Here is a 26,099-nt window from a genome sequence, read left to right as displayed (position 1 = left end):
TTCCCACGCAGGCAGCACTTGCTGCCAAGAGCACAACCCTCCACACAGCTAACCAGCAGGGCTGCAAGCTCACCCGCTGGGAAGTGCTGCAAGCGAAGAGGCAGCCCTGCAGGCTCCTCCGTTGTTGATAAAAGGGAAAAAACTGACAACAGCATGCAGCATACTTCCCTTTCAAAACTAGCAATGCACAGGTGCAGGAAGAGGCATTTAACTTAGAACAATCTGACTTTATTGGTGCAAACATTAGAACTCTAGGTGACTGGAGATATTCACAGGTGCTCAGAGGAAGCTGTCTGAGAAGGGGTGCGTGCAGCCAGCAGCCCCTGCTGCCCTACTCACTCCTGTTGCGGTGTCCCCATTCTGGAGTTTAGTCTTCGTGGATGTTGAAAAGCTTTGCTACTTCATTGAGATCATCATGCTCCTCCCCATCTTTGATGATCTGAAGGAAAGAAGGCGGCATTAAAACCCACACATACTATAAACACCCAGTGCTGCAAGACTGTACACGGTCACCAGCCACCGAGATTAATTTCTTGGATCCTCTCTGAAGCTCTGCTGACAACTCACCGACTTAGGCAGTCCACAACGTGGCAACAGTAGTTACTGCAGCCAAGCTTATACGGGACTCTCAAATGTTACATTACCTGCCTACAGGAATGGCTGGAGTTAAAAGCAACCTCTCTGTCCATGGAGGATTTGTTTCCGATGTCTGGGTTTCCCTTTACAGCTGGGGAGAACAAAGTATCTTCAAAAAGTGACTCATCTCAGCTCTGAGAAGATGAGCCAGTCTCTTCACAGTGACTTAAGAGGAGCCAGTATAAGTGGCTTAAACTTGCAAACCTGTCTTTTAGGCAACAAGACTAAGAGGCCAAGGATCCTGTACATACTTGGCCCTCTGATTTAGAGGAAGGGTGACGAGAAGGAAGAGATCTCTCTTTCATGGGGGCAGGAGAAGTAACAGGTTTAAACTGCTTCACGAAAGCTTCAGGTTAGAAGCTTTCATTAGATTAGAACCAATGGAAACTTCCAACATTCAGAAGTTCGTTTTGGGACGGATCACCTGGGGGCAGCGTGGAATCACTCTCAATAGTTTAAACTGCTGAAATTCTGCCAAGATGTTAAAAAATGACCTAAGCATAGCTGATCTTACCTTGGAGGATGGACACACACTATGGGGGATGGAGACACACTAAGCACCTACTCAAGGCTGCTTCTAACCCTGACTTTTTGTGGCTGTGGATCTAGGATGACAGGTGTCTAAGACTGTTTTAGACGCTTGTATGTTAGACAAAGTAGCACAAAAATAGGACATTTCACTCTGATGCTCAGCTGCACGTGACTTTTGCCTGTACTTATGACTGACCTGAAATTTCAGCCGTGCAGAGGCAAGGCTCAAAGCATAAACCTGATTCAAGTTGTTTCTGTAAGAATTTTGAACGAACACACAGAAAAGCCCATCTCCCATAATTCACCTGAGGCAGGGCCACCACTGCATATAGCACAGCTCTGCTCCAGCCAGAGCACCTGCATTTATCCTCATTTTAAATTGGTAGATTGTTTTTTCCATACGAGAACCCCCATGCTAAGCAAGCCTCGCTGTTCAGCATACTAGCCCTGTACTGACCTTTCGAGCAATGGGCATCCTGTTGAAGATGTTCCATAATACGATTCCTACCACAACTTTATCCCTGAGGTAGAAAATGACACCTTTGCCGTAATCTTCTCCTTGCTTTGGAACTTGAGGTGTTGGTGAAAAGCTTGGAGAAATGTGAACTTCTGAGGCTTCTGCTTCTGTTTCACTCTCCGACCGAATACCGGTCCCTAACACAAAGATAAGAGGTATCACACATCCAGCGCGGAGAAAAAGCAGCAGCTACTTGCCTGTGATAGTGAAAGCAGACTAAAGGGCAGCGTTCCGTAAAAGACTGAGGTGCTTTTCTTTGAGTTGCACCCAGCAAAAGTTCCGTTTCAATCACATGAGAATGAAGCAATCCTAACATGAACCACAACACTGACAGTTCCCAGCTTCCATCACCAAATGCAAAAGAAGGAACACTGTACTTCGTACAATAAATACGCTTAGATCCACACAATCTCTTCTGTGCAAAACCTGACCATTTTATAGCTCTGGAGGGAATAAAACTTTTTCCCAGTGAAGCTTTAGATTTTGGTAAATTAGTTAAGTGATGTCTTCTTGGAGGAATGTTATGTTTTTATCACATTTTAATATCAAAAAACAGCCTCTGGAGCTTGGTCTAGAAAAGAAGCAAACAGATTGATGTCTCCTAGCGCTCTCCAGTGAGATCAGACTGCCTCTGTGGCAGCTACACAGCGAGGCACAAAAACCTTCATGCGTGGAGACCGCTCCGAGCACGGCTACAGCCCTACCTGACTGCTCCGTTGCACTTTTCGGTGTGTCCTTTGCTGTTGCTTTAGCAAAGACTCCTACTGTTGGCAAACTACTGTCAACAAGGCCAATGGCTTCATACCCTACATTAGGGCCCAGATCGCTCCTAGGAATGAAGCAGAAAAAACCTCATCATTTGTAGCATTAGTGAGACAAATACAAGGCAATTCCACCCAGCCCCAAATCCTTAATGACAGTGCTGTGGGAGAGGGATCACGGTCCACAGGCTGGCTGACACAGGTCCGTCTCTTCTGCATACATTAGCGTGGCACAAGGACTCAAGACACAGCGAGTCTAAAGCCGTCAGTTTCAGAAGAAACCAGTTCAGTGAACAAAAACTCAAAATACTTAAGGCCTGCTCCCTTGAAGGTGGCTTTCAAGAGCTGCATGGATCTCAACCCTTTAGCAAGTCACACATCTGACCTCAGCATTCAAACGTGAGTATCGGGGTGGTTAGCAGGCACTCGCAAAAACCTCCTGTGTTGCCTGCTTAGCACCAACGTGCCTAGGAGACAGAGTCAGGGCACAAGCAAGTGTTCCTCCGGGTCCTAACAAGACCATCAGACCAAACTTCTGGCAGTGCTGAGTTACAAGCACTCGACTTTGCAGCATAGGCAGCTATTCAGCGTATATTTCAGAGAAGGCATTTAAGGGACATTGAAGAGAAGAACACATTGCTGTAACACCTCCCTGAAATGGGCACCAGCGGAATTTGAACTGGGGTGCTTAGAGGAGTCAAAGCAGCTGGGGTTCGGGGCCCAGTAAGCACAAGGTATCAAAAGCACTCCCCGCTACGCCGAGGAAATAAACACATCCCACAAAACAACCTGGACATCTCTGTGTGTACATCACCGCCTTTCTGGCCAGAATCCTCCAGCACAGACTGCAGTTACTGCAAGGAATACCAGCAGTATGCCAGCTAACCAGACTAGGCACCCAGCAGCAGGCAAGTCAGAGCTCAGGAGGGATCCTGAACATCCTGAAAAAGTACAAGAGGAGTTCTTGCCATTTGCCCGCTTTTTAGTGCAGGAGCAGGAAGCCTCACTCAGCAAGGGCTGGCAAACCCCCAGTTAACACCTGCCAAGGAAACACAATGCTGCAGCTCACAGTCCCCCGATTGCCTGCATCTGTGTCACAGGCAGAGCATCCTAAAGAAAAACACACCCCTGAAATGGCTGCTTCTGTGTCCTTGTTTAAAAGTGAAGTGAGAAACTCTTCTGGGCCCTGAGCCCATGCAGTGTAGACAAAGTGTTCTGGTAAACCACAGCAAGTCCTAACTATTTGAGGGGATTTCTCCCAGAAATGTAAAAACTCCTTTCCCCATATTTAAACTCCTGCTAACTTTAAATTTCTGATCTTGAGCTAACAGGCTTTGGGATTTTTTTTGTGTTATCTTTTGTTTGTTTTGGGGGGTTTGGGTTTTGTTTTAAAAAGAACTTCAAAAAGATATAGAAGAACTGCCCGCTTTCTCAATACCTCTCTCTGGGAAACAAGCAGCTCATGTACACTCCTGGATGCAGGGATGCATCGCTGCTAAAGCTAATCAGCAAAGGTGCAACACAACCAAAACCAACAGACTGTGGGGGGGAACTTTAGATAATTGTAACAGAAAAGCTGCTGCTAAGTTCAACCTATAAATTAGCCTGCTTTGAGGAAGGGGCTGCTTTTTGTTGCTACTTGCTTCGCTGAATGGACCTCATTCAGGGAAAAGCTGGGATCCGCAGGAAGGGAAAACGTTCCAGAGAGGTCAGGGCAGAGCAGCAAACGCTCAGATGCCCTCCTGTTGCCTGAGCTTCTGGGAACAAGCAGCTGTACAAGGTATTTGCTGAAGTAGTTTCACTACACTCAGGAAACAGAAACCTTTACAAGGCGTACCTTGTCACAGCTCCTGCAGTGTAGCCGAATAAGAAATACCAAAAGAAGTCAATGTTACCAGAACATGGACTGATGCCAGTAGGGCTTCGCAGCTCCTGTCATGTTTTCTCCAGCTAGTCTTCCACTCACAACAGCATGATCATGGTGCTCCACACGTCTCCTACCTAGTTTGATATCATAGAAGCAGGCAGCATCCCCTGCCTTAAAAAGAATCATTCAGTGAGGACTGAACATTGACATCGAAAGCTTAAATTAATGCACACACAAAAAAAAGGCATTGGAAGAGAACAAAGTGGAACTATGAACTGACTTTTTCTGACGAACCCCGAACACCACCACCACCTTATCCTACTCCCCAGGCTACACAAGTCCCGGTTTCTCAGCATTTTTTACCGATCTTTGGAAAAATAAGACAGCATCAGGTATGTTTTTCCAGAGGAATCAAAGTCCTGACTCTCACCAAAGGGACTCTTATGCAACAGAGTAATCTGTGCTATCTTTAGGTTACCCCAACTCCTCTTACACAGCATAAATATTCAAAAACTCGCAGTCGTTACCACAGCAACAAAGCGTGCTGTGGTGCACGAACAGACTCCGTGGCTGCCGGCAGGAACTGCACTACAATTGGTCTCACTACTGGCTGTTTTTTGCCCCATTCACCTAATCAAGGTATACCAGCCCCACTAACTCTCTGTATTCTGATTGCATCAGCAGAACCAGCAGATGGAAGACTCCTCTGCACATACTCACCACCCAGATATTGGAGCGTGCCTGCAGCTCCGCATTCACCCTGAACCCTCCGAAGTCAGAGTCCACCTCCAGCCCAGCTGACTTTGCTAGTTCCACATTAGGCTCCAGCCCTACTGCAGCCACAATATGATCCGTCTCCACCTGTTTGGAAATTCAGAATTATTATCTTCATTCTCTCAATGCCCCTGCAAACTTTACCCTCTCCCTGCTTTTAAATTTACCTTCCGGCCATCTTTCAGTTTAATCATCAGCCGACCGCCACTGACAGAGACAGACTTGACCACAGCGTTAGGCATGACGTTAACACCCTCTGGAAACAAACATAGGAAACATAACTGCGTGCTGAGGGGTAGACAGATTTCAGCTGAAGCAGACATCTTTGGTGCATACAGATGCAGGCAGAGCAGGGGCCAGGTTAGGAACCGAGAGAGACCACCTTGTCTTTGCCTCATGTGCCAGTAGTTTTGAGTGAAGCATGAGGAAAAAGTAACCTATCTAAAAAGTCTGCAAGAGCTACTTAAATGGCAATCAAAGGTAGGTCTCATATGATGACACGGTCACATCCAAAAGAACTCCCTAGACAGGTTTTCAGGCACGAAGGACATTCGATTACCTATTGCTCTGTCACAGCCAGACCCAGAGGTCTGACAAGGCAGCTTCCATAAACAAAAACAAGTAACTCAGATCTGTGGGTTATCAGGCCCCGCAATCTCAGCCCCAACTGCGTTCCTCCTCCCTTCATCCCCACTCCACTTACCGATGCACAGAATATATCCTGCACTTAATACAGCAAACGGAAAAAGGTATCTCGGATCGTACTGACTTCATCGGCTAAACACTACAGCCGCTGCCCTTACAGAGGTGTACACATAAGGCACGGGGCTACGCAACCCTTCCCTCAAAGTGGCTCTAGGCTGACTGCATTAGGCTGTCAGAAGTAAAATATTTTGAGTCTAGAGCAGCTTGGGAGAGAACAGGCAGTTATCGTACGACAACTTTGGTTCCAGATCCCAGAGGCTGTTAAAGCGACTCTCAAGTACGGCAGAGGGATGATGCTGTGCAGGAACAGCCAGAGGGAAAACCTCACAGGCATCAGTGCTCGTATTTGCTTGGCTCTCCCAGAGGAACCGCTAAGAAGCCAGGGACACAGCAGCTCAGTGCTACGCAAGCTGCCTGAACTGCACCTTGCTCTGTTCTGCAGCTGTGCCACCTTGCAGGGACTCAGCCTTCCTGACACTCCACTGACAAAACAAGCAGAGCGCTGTATTTCCCAAGGAAGGGCTATACGACAGCCTAAACACCACACCCCTGCCACTCGCAGAGGAGGAGCACTGAAGTGCAGCTTCACCTCTTCTCACTTTCTCTGTGGTCCAGTTGCTCAGATATTCAGGCAAGACTTTGCCCATATTGCCGTTCTCTGGAAACAGCTGAATCACCTCCAGGCCTCCGGTTCGTGCTGAAAGGAAAGGAAAGAGCAGGCTTCTTACAACCCATGGAGGGAGAGCAGCAGAACAGGCTTCAGGACACACGCATACGCTTTATGCAAGGAGCTTGACAGAAGTTTCCAAAACTGGAAGCTCTGCCTCCCAGATTCTCCACAGGAGTCACAAAGTGACTGGCCACCGTATCGCATATAGCTGCAAATTCTAGGGGAACAGACAGCAGACTTCTAAGTAAAATGCTTAGTATTTTGGAGAAAATTTCCATATTGGACGAATTACCATAAAGACACTACTCAAAAAGCTGCACGCACTTGGCAGTGAGAATGCAGTTGTTCACAACCTCTTTGAAATAATAGTTTTAGGGTGGCTTTTAGCACTGAGAGAGCAGACATAACTTTTTACAGGGTGGAATGACTTTGCAACATGCACTGGCCTGCAGAGCTTCCGGGAGCCCAATTTACAATAACCTTTGTGGTCAGGGGCTGCTTGACAGCTAACGAGAGAGAAAATGGAAAAGCAGGTCAGGCCGTATAGCCAACAAAAACACACGTGCATTAAGGTTATTTCAGGCAAACCACAAGCCTGTGCAAACACTCAGCAGTTCAGCAATGAAAAGGAAGTTTATAACGCCAAGCTGCTTACATTCAAAGTCTATCACTCCTGTCGAGGTGCCAGCTGAAGACAAGCTGCCCGCAGAAGCACACTTACCTCTTCTTCCCAGAGCACAGGCCAGCTCACTGCCGAGAAAACCACCACCAATAATTGTGATGGACTTGACTTCTCTTGAAATCTTCTCCAGACTCTTGAAGTCCTCAATCTGAAAGATTTATTCCCATTTCAAATATCCTTAAACAGGAATGGCAACAGAAGATATTCTTCTCCAATTTCTCCCTTTGAAATAAGAGCACACTCTGCCCAGCTTAGAAAGGGAAACATGTTTCTCCTTCCTTCTGTTCGTCTATTGCACAGAAAAAACTCTCTGGCTTCCTAATGTTTCTGCAAGGTTTTCCCTGTCCAGGCAATCTCAGATTCCTGCATTTTGCCCTAACTTCCAAGAGAAATGACAATGAAATTTCTAGACACAATTGTACTACAGCACATACAGTACCACAAGGATGCCACAGCTCACACCATCCACCTTCCCCTTCCCACAGCTGAGCAGACCAGACCTTAGGGGAAGTCCAGCACAGAGCAGAAAGCTTATTCCCAATTAATTCCCTGAACTAGACTAAGGAGAAGGTTGCGTGCCTGTTCTAAATCCCACATTTTCAAGAAAGCCAAGTATGTCAACAAAAAGCAACTCTACAGCGAAAACCAGAAGACCATTGACCAACTTCCACGTCTTTTGTTCACTTTGTCCCAAGGCAGAGGATGATGGTGAAGAAATGCCATGACGGTGGCACAGATAGTTTATTTGTTCATCAGAAAACTATTTAAGCCAATCCAAGAGCTAACATGAACACTCAACTTCATACTCAGCTAAAATTTCAGAGCATGAGAGAAGCCTCTGTCCTGTCTCAGGCCAAAGGGCAACCTCTTGCCCATGTGCTGCAGAACTGTGGCACACACTTGCTCAAGGGGGTGTCAGGCTGGGGTACTCTGTGAGCTTCCTGTGTCTGCTCATGGTCCTGAAGGCACACACTGCTTATGGTCCAAACTGACTTGCAGAGCTTACATTGCTCATGTTTTTAAAAGGCCTGGAAGGTGCAGCAAAGTCATACAGGAGGGAGACTTTAAAAAAAGTTTTTTTAAAAAGATCACACATTATTACAGCTCTTGGGCCTGAGGCAAGCAGATGAGTGGTCTAGTAGGCTCCCCCCTATTTACCTGCCTGGGAAAAAGGAATAAATAGCAAATGGACTCCTGGTTACCAGGCGAGGGAAGCAGCTGCCAAGGCAAGGCTGTCCTGGACCCAAAGCAGAAGAGTTAAAAAGCTGACAATAGTGGCAGCGGCTCTGATTTTTTCAACCTCACCCCAGGACTAGCAGCACCTTGAGATTACCTTTCGGAACAGCGTCAGCCTTTGTTGTACATCTTTTCCTGCTCTTTCGATGGCGGGTAGGTTCCTTGGGGAACCACCTGAGGACAAGAGGGGAGAGAGAGAGACTAATGATACCATGGCCATGTCACTGGCTATTCAGACAATGCAAAGCTATCTTTAATCTGGACTGTGCTTTCCAGACTGTTACAATATGCTCTATTCCCTGCTGCTGCCCAAGTTTTTAACATGAAAGACCTTCTGTGCAAGCAGCAGGCGACCCAAAAATCACCCAGGGAAAAAGATGTAATGCTATACACGTTGCTCCACTGGCTGGAGGCAGCCAGTTCCACTCCAGCCACTGAGGGCTGCAGCACAACTAGGGTTAGATGCTGGAGCAGTGCTCTGCTTGCTGCTGCTACAGGCAGGCTTTGAAGAGGCTGGCCTGTACAGGAGTTCCTTTACTGAGCTGCTAGGGAAGTCACCTTTTCCGCCTTCCCTGCTGATTTTCACAGGGCAAAAGTTTGAACATCCCAGAGAAGCTGGCTGATGCGAGGCAGGTGAAAAACCCAACGGCATGGCTGTCTGTACGACTGCCCTTCATGCTACTGCTCAACCAAGCGTTTGACACATACAACAGAAACTTCCTTGTCACATAAATGCCACTGAAATAAAAAAGCCTGGCACAAGACAATGAACAAAGAGGAAAAAAACCAACAACCTACCAGTGGCAATTAGACATTTGTCATAGGATATCTGGGTACCATCACTGAGTTTCACCATGTTGCCCCTAACATCCATATGCACAACCTGCAAAATTAAACAAGCAGGAGAGCTCAAGCTTCCATGCACTGTAGGCCATCCGAGTTAAAGTGCATAGACTATTCATTAGAGAAGGAAACTTGGAAGTAACATTCTCCCTAAACATTTATGTTTAGGGAGGGTGGGAAGGGAGAATACTGGAAGTAGGAACTGAGACAACTTCTTTGGCAGCCATCATAGATCAGGATGATTATCCCAGGATCTGAGTTTAAGAAATGGACTCAGGCACTGAGTGTAGTTCAGCAGTAAGAGGAGTCACTGAATCTTATTTTAGCAACATATTAAAAACTGAGGAAGCAAATATATTAGAAGCCTCACCATTAACTTTTCTACCTTCCTGCTGCTTCTGCACAATGCTTTTGCTCACATTATAACCCACTACTCGGATCACTCTACTCTCCTTACCTCACCCTCTGACATTGGTCATAGCCTAGTTCCCATTCTGTCACTCCCTGTCTCTAAGCTATACTTATTCTTGTCCCACGCCCAAACTCTAGACTTATCCTTCCCTCCTCATCTTCCCTCAGCTCACTACTATTTCTCATGGCTTCTCCCATTTTCAAACTTCGCTTGCACTGTCTCACGATGTCCTTAAGGTTAGCGTAGTCCCTGCTTCATCATATAGACTGTTCCCAGACTTGGACCGATTCTCCTCCTCAGCCCACCCACCACACCACCATCTACAGTTGTTTAGCTTCAGCTTAGAGCGCAGGCTCTGCTTGGGGAGAACCGTATGATGCCAGAACAACAAACAGCCAGTGCTGTACCCACCTTCTTGCCACAGAGTACTGCTACTCCACCATTTTCTACAAAAGGCAGATCACGAACAGGCACATAGAATGACGGCGGCTGGAAATATATACTGAAAAAAGCTCCATTATCAAATGGGTTCCACTTTCTCTGTGATACCAGCTGTTCAGCAATTACCAATGATACAAAGACAACTCTATGCATCCATGACAAGCTCCAGAATTCTTATGTACCTATTTTTAAGAATATGGGTCTTCACACTGTTGAAGTTCAAGGGTTTAGATCAGTAAGGCTTTATCACAAACGTGATAAAAGGAATGAAACGTGATCCAGGGTCCCTGGAGCTCTGCTCTAAACTGCGAAGCTGTACCCTCACCTTTACTATGAACTTATTTCACAGGATTTCTTCTAGTGGTGGCATATGTTTAAGGGAATCACAGCAATACTCAAGAGGTACTAAGTACCGAGCTAACTCTCATGTGCGAAGCAGCACTCCTCTCAACAACTGCCGGCACCGCCACACCTCTCGGTCTGCCCCTTAATGCTCGACTGATTTGTCTGTAACACCTCTGCCTCTCTGGGAAGCCACGCTCCACGAGACCACAGCCTGCATCAGGGAGTCTCGCGGACTCCACAAGGTAGTCAGTCAGCTACTCCAGTGCGAAACAACCCACAGGGTCTGCACACAGCAGGCAATGCTCTGTCCCCTTTTCCATCAGCCTGGCGACAATGCAGACAGACACACGCACACCCCAGGGCTCTCTTCTTAGCAGGCACGAACACGGAAATCTACGTGTCCTCACAGAGCTCTGGGGTCCTTCAGAGCTCTGCAGCGGCTCTCACAATAACAGTTTGATCACCGTCAACTTTTCATTAAACACTCTGCTTCGCCCTTGCTACTCGTAAGCGACACATACCTCCTCTCCTTGCCGTTCCACTGTTTGAACCGCAGAGTCTCTGTCACATTTGGATCATCTGAGAACCATAGTTCTTTGGAAAGAGGTGGACGCATATAGGGCAGGGCAGGATCTTCAGACACAATCAGCACCTTTAATTGGTCATTAAACACATCAACTGTACCAATGCCAGGCAAATGGCAAAACATACGACAGAGGCTCTGAAGCAAGCACAGTATTCAGTCACCAACACAAGTCTGCTCTTGAACGGGGCATCTCTTACCCGGGCACCAGGGTCACGAGCCCGAATGGATCTGGCAGCAGCAAAAGCAGCAGTTCCTCCACCGATCAGCAGGAAAGGAACATGAGATGGGACCTCAGGGCGAGCTCCCGGAGCTGCAGGTGACAGACGGGACAGCTTACTGCAAACACAGCAGGGAAAATGGCCCAGCCCCACAGAACAGAGTATGTCCCCAGATGCCCTTCATGCACAGACTTCCTCTGGCAAATTGCCCTTCAAACACCTTCTCCTCCCCTTCCCTTCCACCCCAATATACTTCCCAAGAACCACGCTGCTGCTTCGCTCAAAGCTGGCTCCCTGCATAAATCAAACTGTCAGATTTCAGCAAATGGTTTTTTTCTAAGCTAGATCTGCACAGCTGAGCTCAACGGCAACCACGGCGTTTAGGAATAGGCCAGTAGCACAGCTTTTATCACATGGCTTTAGCTCCTCTGTTACAGATCTACTTTTCTCTGGTTTAAGGTGTTAAGAATAAGAATGATCTACATAACAAGCTTGAAGCACCGCTATTCGGACAGCCTGTTAACAGGTGTCAAGCCTTACTCTGAACAGGTGCTACTTGTCCAGCAGACTCTCCAAGGGCTTAATTTTATACATTGATCTATTTAAGAACTCTGCTCACATCTGCAAAGCTGGGTGAAGTGGTTGCAAAGTCAAACACCCACAAATTTAATTTCCAGCATTCAATACACAATTTCAGAAGCTTCATATAAGGTCAGGACATTCTCTATACAGTAGATTCAGGGTAGCAAGAAGATACTTGGCCTCTACTCTGGCCAGACAACGCACTGGAGATCCAACATTCAGGTTTTACAGTGACAGTTTGCTGAGCTAGCAAGAGGAACATAGCCAAAAGATTACTCAAACACCAGGAGAAGAGACATGGCCTGGGTGTCATACAGATCAGAAAGCAATTTTCAAAATTATTTGGAAAATATGAACCGCAAAATGTTTGATCTAGCTGCATGTCTTCTTTAAGAACACAAATCAACTTGTGAGCAAGACCAAAACTCTGCACTGGCTATTCAGTGAGCAGCTGATAAGAAAGAAAAGTTCCCTAAAATGCCAAGGCATATTTTATTCTAATTGTATTCTGAAAGGAGACCAACTTTTGAGCTCCTACCAGAATGCTTCTCCTCCCACATGCAGGTCCTGTTTCTAAGCAACATGCACTTAAACCATATGTAGGAATAAACCAGTCAGTTAAACATTCCCATCAAGACTCACCTGCTGCGCCCTGAGAAGCAGCATCTGTATCTGAAAGAAAAGACACTGACTTAATTCAGCGAAGCACAGGCTATCAAGGATACTGCAGTTAGGAAGCTGGAGTTCCAGGCAGACTCAAGGAGACCATAGGATTAACAAGCTCTCCACCATAAGGGGACAGAGTCTCCAGAAATGTAGACTTACCAAGACCTCTGCTTCAGCGTTTACGCTCCCACTCACAGAATCCCAGCACGGTGGGGGCTGGAAGGGACTCCTGGAGCTCATCCCGTCCCACCCCCTGCTTGAGCAGGCACCCCCAGAGCAGGGGCACAGGACCGCATCCAGGCGGGGGGTGAATGTCTCCAGGGAAGGGACCCCACAGCCTCTCTGGGCAGCCTGTTCCACTCTCTGCCCTCCTGCCCTCCAGCCTCAACCCTGATAAATGTGTTTCATCCTCTCCCTCAAAGCAAAGCAATCATTTTTCTGTCCTGTCTGCGAGATACTGCTTCTCTTGGTTTCCTAGAAAAGTGATGTAACACACCCTATCTTCTATGATCTAAAGCCACTGTTATTATGAAATATATCATCCTTCGGCTCAACAGTTCAGACACTGCACTGAGATCTCAAACTAAGAGAGACCTTCAATGAGCAACCTGTGGTCCACATACAGCCTGGAAAGCATCATCAAGAGCCTCACGAACTGTGCCGATTCCTCCCTCTGCACGTGGCCCAAGCACGACACTTCTCGCGTGCCCAGCCCGCCACGCACGGGACAGGGATGTGGCACAGCACGGAGATTTTGTGCTGGCAGACCTTATGACCCCTCTGGAGTCGCAGTGCCTTTGCCAGAGGGCGTAAGGGCAAAAGCCAAAAGCAGGGCTAACTCATTTCTCCTTTTATCACAGAAGGCATAAACGGCAGAAAGCAGCCCCAAGAGACAATCTACTTTACCCTCATGATTACCCATAAAACAGAGCCTTGTTCTGGGTCATGGAAAGCTAGTACTGCCTTCTACGCTGGGAAGAGATGGGAATTCACAAACAACAGAATGCACTGAGAAGTGACAATGCCGTGAAGGCACAGCTTATGCTAATCTGTGTTTTCCAAAGTGCTCTGTTCCATTTGTTTTAGCAAACAAAGTTAGCAGCTTATGAAAAACCCACCTAAACCTAGAACTAGCAGGCGAGTACCCACCTGAAGGAGATTCTTTCTCTTGAGATCGTGTAGTTATTGTTGTGACACGGCTGGTGAATCGCTCTTTGTTTTCCTTCAATGTTCTGTATACCTGGAGACAGACAAAGAGATATTTACCCTGCATACCTTACAGCATCAAGGCACCATTCGGCTTCTACCCCCCGACAGGCTTTTGTCTATCCTGCTTGCTCAGAAAAGCCATCTGCTTTCAATTAAAGCACACAGACCAAAATACACCTCACTGAAAAAAGGTGCCAGTAAAGGTATGCATATATAGCTACAAGAGGAACGCACTCGGAAAACAACCTGCTCTACATGTGATGTGATGAATCTCAGTTCTCTGGTTGCTTTCCATAAGCAAGCAATCAACCTTTCTGCAGATGTTTGGCCTTTGGGCTGCAGACCTGTTTCAAGAGGAACCAGGTACAACAAAGGAAACGCAGTCAAACCAACCCCAAGGCTATCTGCAAGCTAGGCCATGGCACGCGGCACGACACAAGGCTGCAGAAAAAGAAAGCACGTTCAAGGCAAAAAAAGTCAACTCCCAGCTTCAAAAGCCCAGAGCAGCCGGACAGAACAAGCAAACGACCTCCCTGGCTTTCTTTAGGCCAGCTGTCGCAGGCATGATGGTAGCAGTGCTCTTCCGACACGGGAGCTCTTGGTAACAGCCTTCAGGCAGAGGAGAGTCCCATGCCTGAATGCTGACCTTCTCTTTGTCCGTGAAACCCAGGACGCAGTACAAGCACGGCCTGCATGTTCTGGGGATATAATTTAGTGGGACAGATGAGGAGGGAACATCTTTTAAGACATCACGTTAACTTCCAAGAAAACTTGGTAACGTAGAGAAGCAAAAGACAATGAGACTGCTGGAAGCAGGTCACAGTATGATATTTGCCCCCAGAGTTAACAAATTAGAGGGAAGCAAAATACTTTTTAAGGCAAAACCTAGCCCGGTTAGTAATCCATATCACATGTGCACAACATTCACTTCCATTTTGCCTTGTTTATAAAAAGAGAAAAAAAACCTATCGAGACAGTCTGAAACACAACCGTCTATCCAATTACTGTATTTTGAATTGTGAGAGAATATTAAAATTGGAACATTTCCAGCAAGAAATAAAAGCCTAAATGTAACGGCACGAGAGGGAAGGCTGCAGCTGGTGCCATGCCACTTGCTGTTAGCTAACCGAGTGTTGACATCCAAACTACGTTTGAGCAAAAGTTAACTCGTTTGGGGAACTGAAGTCTCTTACTCCCTAGACGTGCTGCGTTTTACCAAGCTCCGCAATTAGGTGTTTTATAACGTAGCCAATAGCCTCAAACAAGAACTGAGGAATTGAACGCCAGGCATGAAAAAGAGCACAGGCAGACAAAAGCATATCCAGGGAACTGAAACAATGTCAAAAATATCACAAGACAAGAACTCCTCAGTGTTGAAAAGAATTAAGACAAAGGTATTTTTGAAGCCTTTTGCTTAAACATATAAAAGTAAAGGTTAACAAAACTACCTCTGCTTTTGCAAGGAGAGCCATGAAGTTTTTAAGTGAGTCTCAAGGGCAGCATAGGGCAAACTAAATCTGATCCCTTAGGAAAAAAAACAATTACTATGATATATAAGCAAAGTATCAGATCAGGCCTTCAGGATAAACTTTTTCCAAAGGGACAATGCCACATTATAGTCAAACACACGGCTGTGTACTTGGCCAGATAACGGAGTCATACTTCAGCGCTCTTCTCTGAAGGAATCACAGAGTTATACAGGTTTGCTTTTCTTTCCTGTAGCATACTTACATTTAGATGATTATTCCCTTTTTTGTACACCAACGTTACTTATACCAGAATAGATGTGTTAATTTGCGCCTTTCTCATGGTTACAAACAGAAGATGTCCAGTTTTGGTTTTAGATTTCTTTAATGTGGAAAAGTTAATTCTCAGGCAACTCTTCCCACTAAGAACTACACTGTTTGAGAATATCAAATTCGTAAACTTAAGTTATTTGACAGTGTCCCTTGAAATCAAGTATCTGAGGCACAAAGACAGTTTACTTAAAGTAAATGGCTAACTTGGTGTGACATACAGAAAGGCACCATCCCTCCACCCTCTTACCCAATTAAAACACATTTATTTAAGCATCTTACATAAACTCCTGTCCCAGTGACCGTTCCTCCTACAATTAAGTATAACAATAGGTTGCTGCCAGCTTTGCCAGGAACACCTGAAGACGTCAGTGATCTAGAAGGGCATCTTAGGTGATGACATTGCAAAACTGTAGGTGAAGACAGGCAATGAGAGAGAAGAGAGGGAAAGAGCTGAATATTAAGAAGGACTCTTGATTAAACAGATCTTGGGAAGAGCAGAATGTGCTTTGTAATTTCAGTTACCTTGTCTGTCAAAAAAAGTACAGCGGGCACAGTAAAAAATATTTAATGGGAATAGGAAAAGACCTTTTTCCTCCGCACACTGTTTTGAATTTTTTTTATTATTTCCCAGCAGGCTTCTGCTTCTGAAGAGTTTCATGAGGAGAAACAAAGGACTCAGAACTTTTCACTAATACAATTCTCTAAGATAGAGGATTTTGAAACAAAGATTTGTGTGATGTGAACTTAGGACCCATCCACTCCTAGGCAGCGCTGCTACTCTTCAGCTCCCTGGGAACGTGATTTGCTCTCCAAGTTGGGCTGAAACGCTTTATCCTTTTGAATCTTTTGAGTAGGACATAAATAACCCATAAGTTTGGGGTTGGTTTGGTATACTTTAAGTATTTAAGTATTAAGACAAGCGAAACACTGATGTTCTAAATTGAGACTTGGCTAAGCATGGTTTACTTTGGCATTAAAAGCATATGCCATCCAACTCTACCTGAACTATATGCTACTATCATGTACAAGACAACAGACAGAGCTGTGGTTGGTCATGGTATGTAAAAAAATAGTGCCTTTACTATAAAAGAAACCTGAAAGGTAACTGAAATTACAGTTTAAAAAAAATTATCATAAGAAGTTAATTTCCAGCCAGCTCAGTTAGCTCCCCTTGAAGTTTTCTGAAGGAAGAAAGAGCTACAGAGATAAAAAGCTAAGTAGAGTTAGCTGAAATACAGCAAATGCTTGACAGGAGAGATGTATTCAGCTTCTTTCCATGAACTACCTTTCTACTTACATAGACACCCGCTCCTAACGTTGATAAGCCCACAATAAGGACAAAAACAGAACTATCGCCTTTGCCCCCGGGCACACCAGCGCTAGCCACTTGTCTGCTCAGCTGCAGTTTTATGGGAACATTCCAGCGCTGCAACAAGTTGCCTAAGGAATACAATTTATTAGAGAAAAAAAAATAAAACAAGCAAGAAAAGACCATCAATAGAAAGTTATGTTTTAAAATTTAGAGACCAAGTAATTTCTGAAACCAAGTAAACAAGCTACTTGTTTGAAAAGCCCAGTACCACATCTGAGTAACTGTAGTGAACTATTCTCTGCCACAACAAACGGCTCCAGGCAGTTGTGGATACCAAAAACATCTGTAGGATCAAAGAGTAACTCAACAAATTAACAGCAGGAACATCTACGGGGAAGCTAGAAAGACTGCCTCCAGCTGAAGGAGCCTTCAAGCCACGTATCGCTGGGAGAGTACATCAGAGACGCGCACGTACTGTGCGTTTGCTGTTCTCACACCCTCCTCCCGGCCCCTTCTGTCAGAGGCAGGCGCTGGTCTGAAGATGCGCTTTGCTCCACCGTGCGCGAGCAGAGCCTCGCGCAACCCCGTTAGGACAAGCAGCAGGTACGGTTATAGCTGGCAAAGGGAATTCTTGCCAACGCAGCTTATCCCACTGAGGTAAACGAGGCTTCTGCTGACAGAAAGGGCGTCCCAAACGAGAAGGAGTAGCGAGGTTTGCCAATGCGGGTGAAGGAACCTCCCAGCACACGAGCAAGACAAGTGTGTCAAGCTGGACAGCTGCACAACGTTTTATTTTACTATAGTTTAGTCGCCTGCCCCAGTCAGATCTCTAGCTGCGTTTATAGCGTGGCTGGCCAGCCGGAGCTGGAAGGAGCTGGAGCTGGCAGGAGCGGTTGGGCTCTCCTGCAGAACGCATCCCACCTGCCGCAGAAACACCTTCGCCTCCTCCGGGGCCCAGGCCACGCACCCCCTTCGGTCTCTTTGCCTAAACCCACCGACCCGCGATACAAACCCGCAGCAGAACCACAACCCTCCAAACGGATGGAAACACAAAGGGCTCCACCTGACTTACAGTTTCTCAAAACACGGGAGGTTCCCTCCCCGTTCCCGGGCGCCGAGCATCCCCGCCCCGGGCCCGTTCCATCCCCACCCACAGCCCCCCCAAGGTGGCCGCCAGCGGAGCCCCGGGGCACGGCGGGAAGCGCCAGGCCCTGCCACCGTTCCGCCGTCAAAAGCGCCTTTACCGCATATACCTCCTCACCCCGCGGCGCGGGTGGGCCCTGCCCGGCGAACGGAGCCGGGAGCACCCGAGCTTTTGGAAACGGCGGTTCCCGGGCTTGGGGGGCTCCAGGCAGCCCCGCACAGGCCCGCCGCCGCGGGTGGGAGCCAGCGGCGGGACCCCCACACGGAGCCGCCAACTCCCAGACTCTGGGCCCGGCCCCGCCGCACCGGGGGAAACCAGCCCTAACCCCGGCCCCGACTCACCGGCGGCGGCGCGTCCCCGCGGCGCGGGGCTGAGGGGGCGCAGGGCGCGCGACAGGCCCCCCGCGGCGGCGGCCACGCGGCAGCGGAACATGTCGCCGGTCGCCTCACGCCGTTCCCGGCCCCGCCGGTCCGACCCCGCCACCCCACATGGCGCATGCGCCGCCGCCCGCTCCCCATTGCCCGCCGCCGCCGCGCCTCCGGCCACCCCTTCCGGGCGGTCCCTTCTGCCCCGCCGTCTCTATGGTGGCGCCGCCGCCATGTTGCGGCCCCCCCGCCGCCTCCCGCGGCTGCCTCGCCGCGCTGCCGCCACCGCCACCACCGCCACCGGACCCGGCCGCCTCCTGCTCTCCACCCCCATCTTCTACGTGAACGGGCCGCCGCACATCGGGCACCTCTACTCCGCCCTGCTGGCCGACGCGCTGCACCGCCACCGCAGCCTCCGCGGCGCCGGCCCGGGCCGTCTCTGCACGGGTGAGCGTGGGTCCGCCGGGCGCTGTGGCCCCGCGCTCAGCCCGCACCCCCCGGGGCTGTCCCCCCTCCCCCGCCTCCCCAGGCCCGTCCCGAGCCCCGCCGTGTCCCCGCGGGGACGAGGGTCCGGCCCCCGCCGCACTACGGTCTCTCTCTGCCGTTTCAGGGACCGACGAACACGGGCTGAAGGTCCAACAGGCCGCCGCCGCGGCGGGGACGTCGCCCCCGGAGCTCTGCGAGCGGGTCTCGGGCCTCTTCCGCCAGGCCTTGAGCCGGGCCGCCGTCTCCTTCACCGACTTCACCCGCACCAGCGAGCCCCGCCACCAGCGAGCCGTGTGCCGGTTTTGGGGCGCCCTGCGGGATGGCGGGGCTCTCTACAAAGGCTCTTACGAGGGTTGGTACTGCACCGCCGAGGAGTGCTTCCTGCCCGAGAGCCAGCTGGCCGAGCGCAGGGACGCCCAGGGGCGCCCGTGCAAGGTGTCGCTGGAGACCGGCCATCAGGTAACGGCACCCGCACCGGGACGCCGAGGGCAGAAGCGCTGCACGCTCAGCTCTTGCTGTGCTCTGGCCAAATTTGGGGGTGCTTAATGCTTCCTGTAGCTGTTTGTAATTAATATCAGCTGAGATTCACCTGTATTTCATAGAAGGCCCCTTTGCCTGAGCGAGGGAGGGTGTACCAAAACCCCAGCTGCTGATGCAAATTTCAGCCGCTTGCCGTGGGAAGGATTCGGCTGCTGCTGGGTTCCACAGGCTGCTGGCCTGGAAACGGTGCATTAAAGCAGTGAAGAAAGAAGTCAGCTGTACGGAAGGGTAAAGGTGTTTATAACTGAGGCGTTCATTGGGCGCACGCGGTTTCAGACTGATTTTGTGAGGCAATTCAGTTTGGCCTCTGGACACTTTTCGTCAGTCTTGTTACGTGGGTTTTGGCCCTACGTAAAACACTGTAACATCATCTGCCTGCGGTGTTGTCTGATGGCTGAATAGCGGTGGGATGAGGCGTGTGGTAGCTGACCGAGAGTCTCTCTGCTGCTGCATCTTCTGTAAGGCGTCAGGAGTTACGTGGTTTAATCTGGCAGTTGCAGATAATCATGCTTCAGAGCTAAGCAGAGGTTATGCTCCTGTGATATTTGTACGAGGCTGGGGCATAGGAGTGTTGGTTCACACAGAAAGGGCTATGTTGGCAAATAATCTCTCTTCATAAAGCACGGAACGTAGTTGGGGAAAAGGTAAGTTCCCAGGCAAAGAAATCTTTCTTTAGATCTGAGGTACAGTCAGCAGGCTTCAAAGTCATGTATACCCTGGGAACAATTACTTGCCTTAGCTGCATATTAAGCTGTCCGAGAGAAATGGTAGCGCACACGATGCAGATAAGATCTTGCAGGGTGGTGGAAAGAGGTGGTAGGTGTTCATCTCCAACCAGAAAGAGGCAGTTGGGTAGTTTGTTGCCTGAGGGTTTTGTGGAAGAAAAGGGGGAGTTTATAATATGCCATAGACCCCATACTTCTGGTGAGTCTCTGATTTCTGGTATCCAGTAAAGCCTGGGGGTGAAAACATATAGTTCACCTTTGAGTGATATTCTTCAGGTCTTCCTTGAACACTGAAAGATCAGGGTCTGTTCTGTAGGAAATGATCTTCCTTTTTCACTCTGTTGCTATGCTTCTGTGTCATCTAATGCACAGAGAAGCTGGAGGGGAGCACCAGAGGCTCCATCAGGGTACGGAGTAGAGGGCACTAAGCCAGTTTACTTTGGCAAAGAGGGTGTGAAGGGACGAGCTAATGGCAGCCTATACCTATTTGCAGGGCAGTTACAAAGAGCACAAAGCCATGCGCGTCTTGGGGGTGCGATGTGCTAGACCAAGGGGTGGTGGTGCCACAAGCTGTGCTGCGGGATCAGGCAGGGTGTTAGGATAAGCTCTCTGCCCAGGAGGGCGGTGCAGTCCTGGAGCAGGTCCCCAGCGAGGTGGGGGAGCCCCAGCCTCAGCCGGGTAAAGCTCCGGTCACACTTGGTGGTGCCAGCCCCGCTGTGAGCAGGCTGTGGGGCTGCAGGGAGGCGGTGGGCCCGTCGCACCTCTACTGCTCTCGTTTTATGGGTTCGTTGTAGCGTGGGGGGTGGATTAGCTTACCTGTAGAGTGAGCAGATGCTCCGCTGCAGGACCAGGACCTGTGCTGTTCTGTGTTCGCTGGGAGGGGAGCTGCATTTATTGAAGCATTGCATTCATTGCTCAGGTCCAGTCGGGAGGCAGTTGGCACACGTGGGGCTGCGGGGATCCTTTTTCTGATGGGGAAAAGAGGTGGGGCGAGGACATGAGCTGGAGCTGGGAACTGACTGTCCAGGGAGTGTGCTGAAAAAGCCCTGCGGGGGGTGGTAAACAACAAGCTGAATGTGAGCCAGCAGTGTGCCCTGGCAGCAAAGGCCCCCCATGGGGTTCTCTTGGGCTGTATGAACAGGAGCAAGGCCTGTTTAAGGGACGTGATTATCCCCCTTTACTCAGCGCTCTAATGACCACATCTAGGTACTGCATCCAGTTTTCCATCCCCCAGTACAGGAAACACAGTCTAGAAACTGGAAGAGTTCAGTGGAGGGCCACCATGGTGGTTAGGATGCTGGAGCACTTGCCATTTGAGAAGAGGCTGAGGGAGCTGGCTTCTTTGACCTTAGAGGAGACAGGATTTTGGGAGGTCCTAGTGGCAGAAGCTCCCCAATAGCTATGAGGAGGCCGTCAAGAAGATGGAGTCAGGTTCTTCTAATGGTACATGGCAGGAGGATGAGAGAATGGGCGTAAGTTGAGAAGTTCAGACTGGATTTACAGAGCAATTTTTTCCCCATGAGGACAGCCAAGCAGCAGAATAGGCTTCCTGGGAAAGCTCTGCGGCCTCCATCCTTAGGGTTTTTCAAGATGTGCCAGGCTAAAGTCCCAAGTAACCAGTTCTGACCCTTCAAGTGACTGCCACAAGCAGGAGGCTGGACTTGAGACTTCCTGAATTATCCTGTGCTCCTAAGGCCTGGGCTGTTTGAAGGTCAGGAGAGACGATGGGACAAAGGTTTCTCTGCAGGGCATATGTTCCAGTAACTGTTCACAGGCAAGCATTGAACAAAGATGCTGGTTTTGCGGCCTCTGTATGCTCCAGGCTCTAACTTAGCAGTTCTCAGGAGACAGCCTAGTTCTAACCTCTTTTCCACTTCCCACTGAGCAGCTTTCTACTCACCTGTCAGCCACCTTTTCTGCAGGTGGCTCAGCACTTATCACTTGGCAAATGATGTGAAGTGGGCTCTTCAGAGCCAAACACAAGGCTTGGTCAGCATTTCAGAAAAAATGATTGCAGGTCCCACTTTGAGTTGGTTTTTGTGTCCTGAGTTGTCACCAGAAGTACCACTGGGTTGTGTAAAGGGGAATATTGGATTGGCTCGGTGTGAAGTGTTACTCCTGGACAGAGTGCTGAGAGCTCGCACCCAGAAACTGAAAAAGATTATGGAAAAACAAAGAATTTGCTGGAGGAGGGAAAACATTTTTCTGTAACTTGTTTATGATTTGTGTAGGGAGGAATATTTCTTTTGGGGTGACCTTCTAATCAAGTAGGCAAAGGTAGTATTTGCTGCTGGCTGCTACTGAAATCAGAGAAATTCAACTACATCATAAATTGTCACGGGCTGGAAGGGGTTTCATACCACTAGGACGAGATATTCCTTAGGGTATCTCAGCTTGAGCTGTGGTAGGCTCTTTACTGCTTGAGTGGAGACTGAGGCACTTTATGGCTCAGCCAGAAGTTTTGGGTTCAGTGCTTGAAACAGAAACTCCTCTGTGATGCCAAAGCCTAGACTTTCTTATCCTAGAGCCTTACTTAGCTTTAAAAGGTAAGAATTCTTGACCTAGCCATAGACACCTTGTGTGCATTTACACAGCTCACTTATACCCTATCTACCCACAAAGTTTTAATTGATTTAGCTACGTGTGTCATTTAATGAATTTAAATGTGTGGGAGAAGTGGTGTCGGTACTTTAATGCGATTACAGGCAAAGTTAGCAACTAAGATGCATTAATGCTTAAACTGGGGAAAAAGAGGAACGTAGCACCTAGGAGAAAAGCAAAGGCATGCACCAGGATTGTTATTAAGGCAGTAATTAACAACGTCATTTTGTCTTTTCATGATTTTCTACTACTATCACAGAACTGTGTTTTTAAGGAAGTGTATTCTCGCCTCCCTAAGTCTTGCCTGATGACACATAAGTCTGGCAGGTAGAAAGGAATTCCTCCCCTGGGGACACGAGCATCTGTAAAGCAGAGTGCTGAGCCATCCCAGGTGCCCCCGGGGAACCCAGCGAGGTGGTGTCTTAGGAGAGGAGGTTCCTGGTAGTTGTGGAAAGAGACCAGGGGCTTCACACGTGGCGTGGAGGGAGCGTGCCACAAACCCCACGCTGAGAATGCTGCGTGCAAATTGTAAAACTGTTTGCAGAGCGCTTGGGCTGTAATTCTTTTCTCTCCTGCCTTCTCAGGTGCACTGGACCAAAGAGGAGAATTACATGTTCAGGCTCTCAGCGTTCCGGGATCCATTGCGGAATTGGCTCCGGGACAACCCACGTGCCATTTGCCCTGACCCGTTCTACCAGCACGTGCTCCGCTGGCTGGAAGAGGACTTGCCAGACTTGTCCGTCTCTCGTGAGAGAAGCCGGCTGCAGTGGGGTATCCCTGTTCCCAGTGACCCAACACAAACTATTTACGTGTGGGTAGATGCCTTGGTGAACTATCTGAGCGTGGTGGGCTACCCTGAGGCGCACGGGGAGTGGTGGCCTGCTGCGCACCACATTGTGGGCAAGGACATCCTCAAGTTTCATGCTGTCTACTGGCCGGCCCTGCTGATGGCAGCAGGGCTGGCTCCCCCCGAGCGGATCTTTGTGCACTCCCACTGGACGGTTCGTGGGCAGAAGATGTCCAAAAGCCTGGGCAACGTGGTTGACCCCTTTGCATGTATTGGTCAGTACACGGTAGATGGATTTCGGTACTTCCTGCTGAGGCAGGGTGTACCTGAGCGGGATTGTGACTATTATGATGAGAAGGTGGTTAAGCTAGTGAATTCAGAGCTGGCAGATGCTCTTGGGGGGCTTCTGAATCGGTCAACGGCCCTGAGCATTAACCCCAGCAACACTTACCCTTGTTTCTCAGAGTCTTGTTTTCCAAAGATCTTGGATTACAGTGAAATGAAAGCCACAGGTAGGGCTTCTGCCGAAGACTATGAGTTGGTGGCATCAGTGGCTTCTCTGCCTCTGCGGGTGGCTAGCTGTTTTGAAAGTTTCCAGATCTACAGGGCTTTAGAGTGTATCGCCCTGTGCGTAAGGCAGACCAACAGTTTCTTCCAGAGACACAGGCCTTGGAAACTTGACCGAAAAGACCCTGCAGAGAAGCCCTGGCTTGACACCATCATCCACGTTACGCTGGAATGCCTGCGTGTCTACGGGACCCTCCTGCAGCCCGTGATCCCACACACTGCGGACAAGTTGCTTTCCAGGCTGGCTGTTGAGCCAGAAGAGAGAGGCCTCTCAGGTTTGACGTTTCTGCCACGCTACGATGGGAAGCCGTGCCCCTTTGAAGGGAGACAGCTTGGACCTGACACCGGCGTCTTATTTCACAGGCTAGAGAAGTCAAGACAGCATCAGATAGAAAGTAGGGAGCACTAGTCTCTGACAAACAGCTTCTGTAAATAAAAGCCTCCGGCAACTCCTGGAAAATGTTGTCTTTGTTAAAAGCATGTTCGTCCCACCTCTTGGTGGTGGCACACAGTGGATGAGTGGAGAACCGGACGGAGCAGGGCTGTGCTGTCCTGCCTGGGTGACTGGTGGAGGTCTCTGCCTGACTGGGCAAGCAGACACGTGGGCCGAGAGCTAGGAAAGCTGCTCAGGTAACGCCCTTGAAGGAACACCTAATTAGCTAAGTTGGTAACAGAATGAACTGAAGAAACAGCCTGGGGTTTGAATATTGCTGCTTTTTTTCCCCTGATGTATTTTAATAAAATACATAAAATGGGGCTGAGGCAGATATTTATCCCCTTAAAATACAGAACTCTTCCTATACACTCTTGGGGCTCTGCTAGAGAGCCCTCTTGCCTATGTCTCATATCTTCCCCCCGGCCCCTTTACCATGTCTCTTCTGATGTGAGGAGCGGGTCAGGTGCTCTGCTGAGGACATTTTAAACCTGAATGTGGCAGCCAATCTGCCCACCAGTATCTTCCAGAGACAGCAACTCTCCAGCTTGCTCGCTCCAGGAATCCCTCCTCAGGCTAGCATTTGGGAGGTCTTTCCCAGGGCCTTCACAGCGTTGTCTGTACTTGCACAGGGAGAGGGCTGAGCAGCAGTTCTGCAGCAGGTGTCCTGATCAATCCTTGCCTTTGTCCTGCAGTTTTTCGGCCAGGCCAGAAGTAGCTGGAGGCCCTCAGAAATGGCTTCCTGGTAACACCTCTGGGATGCAGTCCAAGTGGATCTGTTGGGTCCATCAGACGAGCTACCTTTATGGGCCAAAGCCTCTGTTCAGCTGCTGTCTGCGTGAGCCTTGATGAGGGGGGGATCCCTTCTGTGTGACTGCTCTTAATACCGGGGGCAGTCCGGTGAGATGGGGTGGTCAGTGGCCGAACGGGTGGGCTCACGCAGCTGTGCTGACCTGCAGACATGACCAAAATTGCAAAGGGGGATGTGCTTCAGGCGCGGACTCAGCTTTATGAGGCTTTTCCACCTGCTGCGTGGTTTATTGCCCCCACTTTGTGTCATTTCAGTGCCGCTGGAAGCGGGCAGCTGAGCGCTGGTACCCTGGCGCAGTCGTGACCACTTGGGGAGCTCTGGTTAGCCCTGCCCAGCCGTTGGCTCCTTGGCACCAAGTGCCTGCACTGCAGGAGTCTTCTTGTGTTGGCAGCCCATTTTAGGGGGCTGTGATCCCTTTTGGAGCTGCAGGGGCAGCACGGCCCCCTCAGAGCACCGTGGGTCTCCACAGAGGGAAGGATGGGCCATGCTGCTTCTCCCTCTTGTTGCCCTTGGGGTTCTCAGTGATGCCCTCCCCATGTCGCAGCACGCTGTCCAGCCTGTTTCATATTACCCGAGAGAATAAATCTAGGTCCCCCAGCCCCCTCCTGGGCTGGCGCTCCTCTTCCCTGTGTGGTCGCACCCGGTACCCCTTGCTCCTGCCATCCCCACAGCACACTTTGCGCTGCGGGGCTCCGTGCCCTCGCGCTGTGGGTGCTGGCTCACAGCGTGGGCTGAGGTGCCCACGAAGGACGGGGACGAGAGAGGCCACGTCCCGGGAGCGTCGGCACGGCCCTCGGAGCCAGGGAGGAGGGCTGGAGGCCCTTCATCTTCATCACTGGGAGGTGCCG

At 49.4% G+C, this 26,099-nt stretch overlaps 2 protein-coding genes across 3 annotated transcripts; one reads left to right on the top strand and one right to left on the bottom strand.

Annotated features, from left to right (window-relative positions):
• Positions 1–206: 206 nt before the first annotated feature.
• On the bottom strand, positions 207–18,434 carry AIFM1 (apoptosis inducing factor mitochondria associated 1). Of its 2 annotated transcripts, none has more exons than XM_064463505.1 (17): positions 18,278–18,434; positions 16,778–16,920; positions 13,622–13,712; positions 12,449–12,478; positions 11,204–11,316; positions 10,942–11,072; positions 10,046–10,136; positions 9,178–9,262; positions 8,477–8,553; positions 7,183–7,291; positions 6,381–6,488; positions 5,254–5,342; positions 5,033–5,173; positions 4,341–4,483; positions 2,389–2,513; positions 1,625–1,821; positions 207–439 (listed from the first exon to the last, which is right to left on the bottom strand). In XM_064463505.1, exons 1-17 carry the CDS (start codon positions 18,366–18,368, stop codon positions 368–370), a joined length of 1,836 nt encoding a protein of 611 aa, XP_064319575.1. In that variant the 5' UTR covers positions 18,369–18,434; the 3' UTR covers positions 207–367. The 2 variants fall into 2 exon arrangements, with proteins under 2 accessions (XP_064319575.1, XP_064319576.1); XM_064463506.1 differs by lacking the exon at positions 16,778–16,920 and adding an exon at positions 15,760–15,887.
• A 54-nt stretch (positions 18,435–18,488) lies between these two features.
• Positions 18,489–24,467, top strand: MARS2 (methionyl-tRNA synthetase 2, mitochondrial). Its single transcript, XM_064463507.1, has 3 exons — positions 18,489–18,748; positions 18,912–19,246; positions 23,238–24,467. Exons 1-3 carry the CDS (start codon positions 18,535–18,537, stop codon positions 24,414–24,416), a joined length of 1,728 nt encoding a protein of 575 aa, XP_064319577.1. The 5' UTR covers positions 18,489–18,534; the 3' UTR covers positions 24,417–24,467.
• Positions 24,468–26,099: the final 1,632 nt, after the last annotated feature.

Source organism: Phalacrocorax carbo, chromosome 11, assembly GCF_963921805.1.
Source record: "Phalacrocorax carbo chromosome 11, bPhaCar2.1, whole genome shotgun sequence".
In the NCBI taxonomy this organism is placed as follows: Eukaryota; Metazoa; Chordata; class Aves; order Suliformes; family Phalacrocoracidae; genus Phalacrocorax; species Phalacrocorax carbo.
The sequence above is the reverse complement of the archived record's forward strand: the minus strand, read 5'-3'. Positions and strand labels throughout refer to the sequence as shown.

What these genes read in the sequence shown, in the direction of transcription:
- AIFM1 (XM_064463505.1), bottom strand. Translation starts at nt 18,368, where the DNA reads ATGTTCCGCTGCCGCGTGGCCGCCGCCGCGGGGGGCCTGTCGCGCGCC. An exon ending in CACGCTCCAATATCTGGGTG is followed by an intron (nt 4,484 to 5,032) that starts GTGAGTATGTGC and finishes ATTCTTTTTAAG; the next exon opens with GCAGGGGATGCTGCCTGCTT. An exon ending in GGATGCCCATTGCTCGAAAG is followed by an intron (nt 440 to 1,624) that starts GTCAGTACAGGG and finishes TCTTTCCTTCAG; the next exon opens with ATCATCAAAGATGGGGAGGA.
- MARS2 (XM_064463507.1), top strand. Translation starts at nt 18,535, where the DNA reads ATGTTGCGGCCCCCCCGCCGCCTCCCGCGGCTGCCTCGCCGCGCTGCC. An exon ending in CCCGGGCCGTCTCTGCACGG is followed by an intron (nt 18,749 to 18,911) that starts GTGAGCGTGGGT and finishes CTGCCGTTTCAG; the next exon opens with GGACCGACGAACACGGGCTG. An exon ending in CGCTGGAGACCGGCCATCAG is followed by an intron (nt 19,247 to 23,237) that starts GTAACGGCACCC and finishes CTGCCTTCTCAG; the next exon opens with GTGCACTGGACCAAAGAGGA.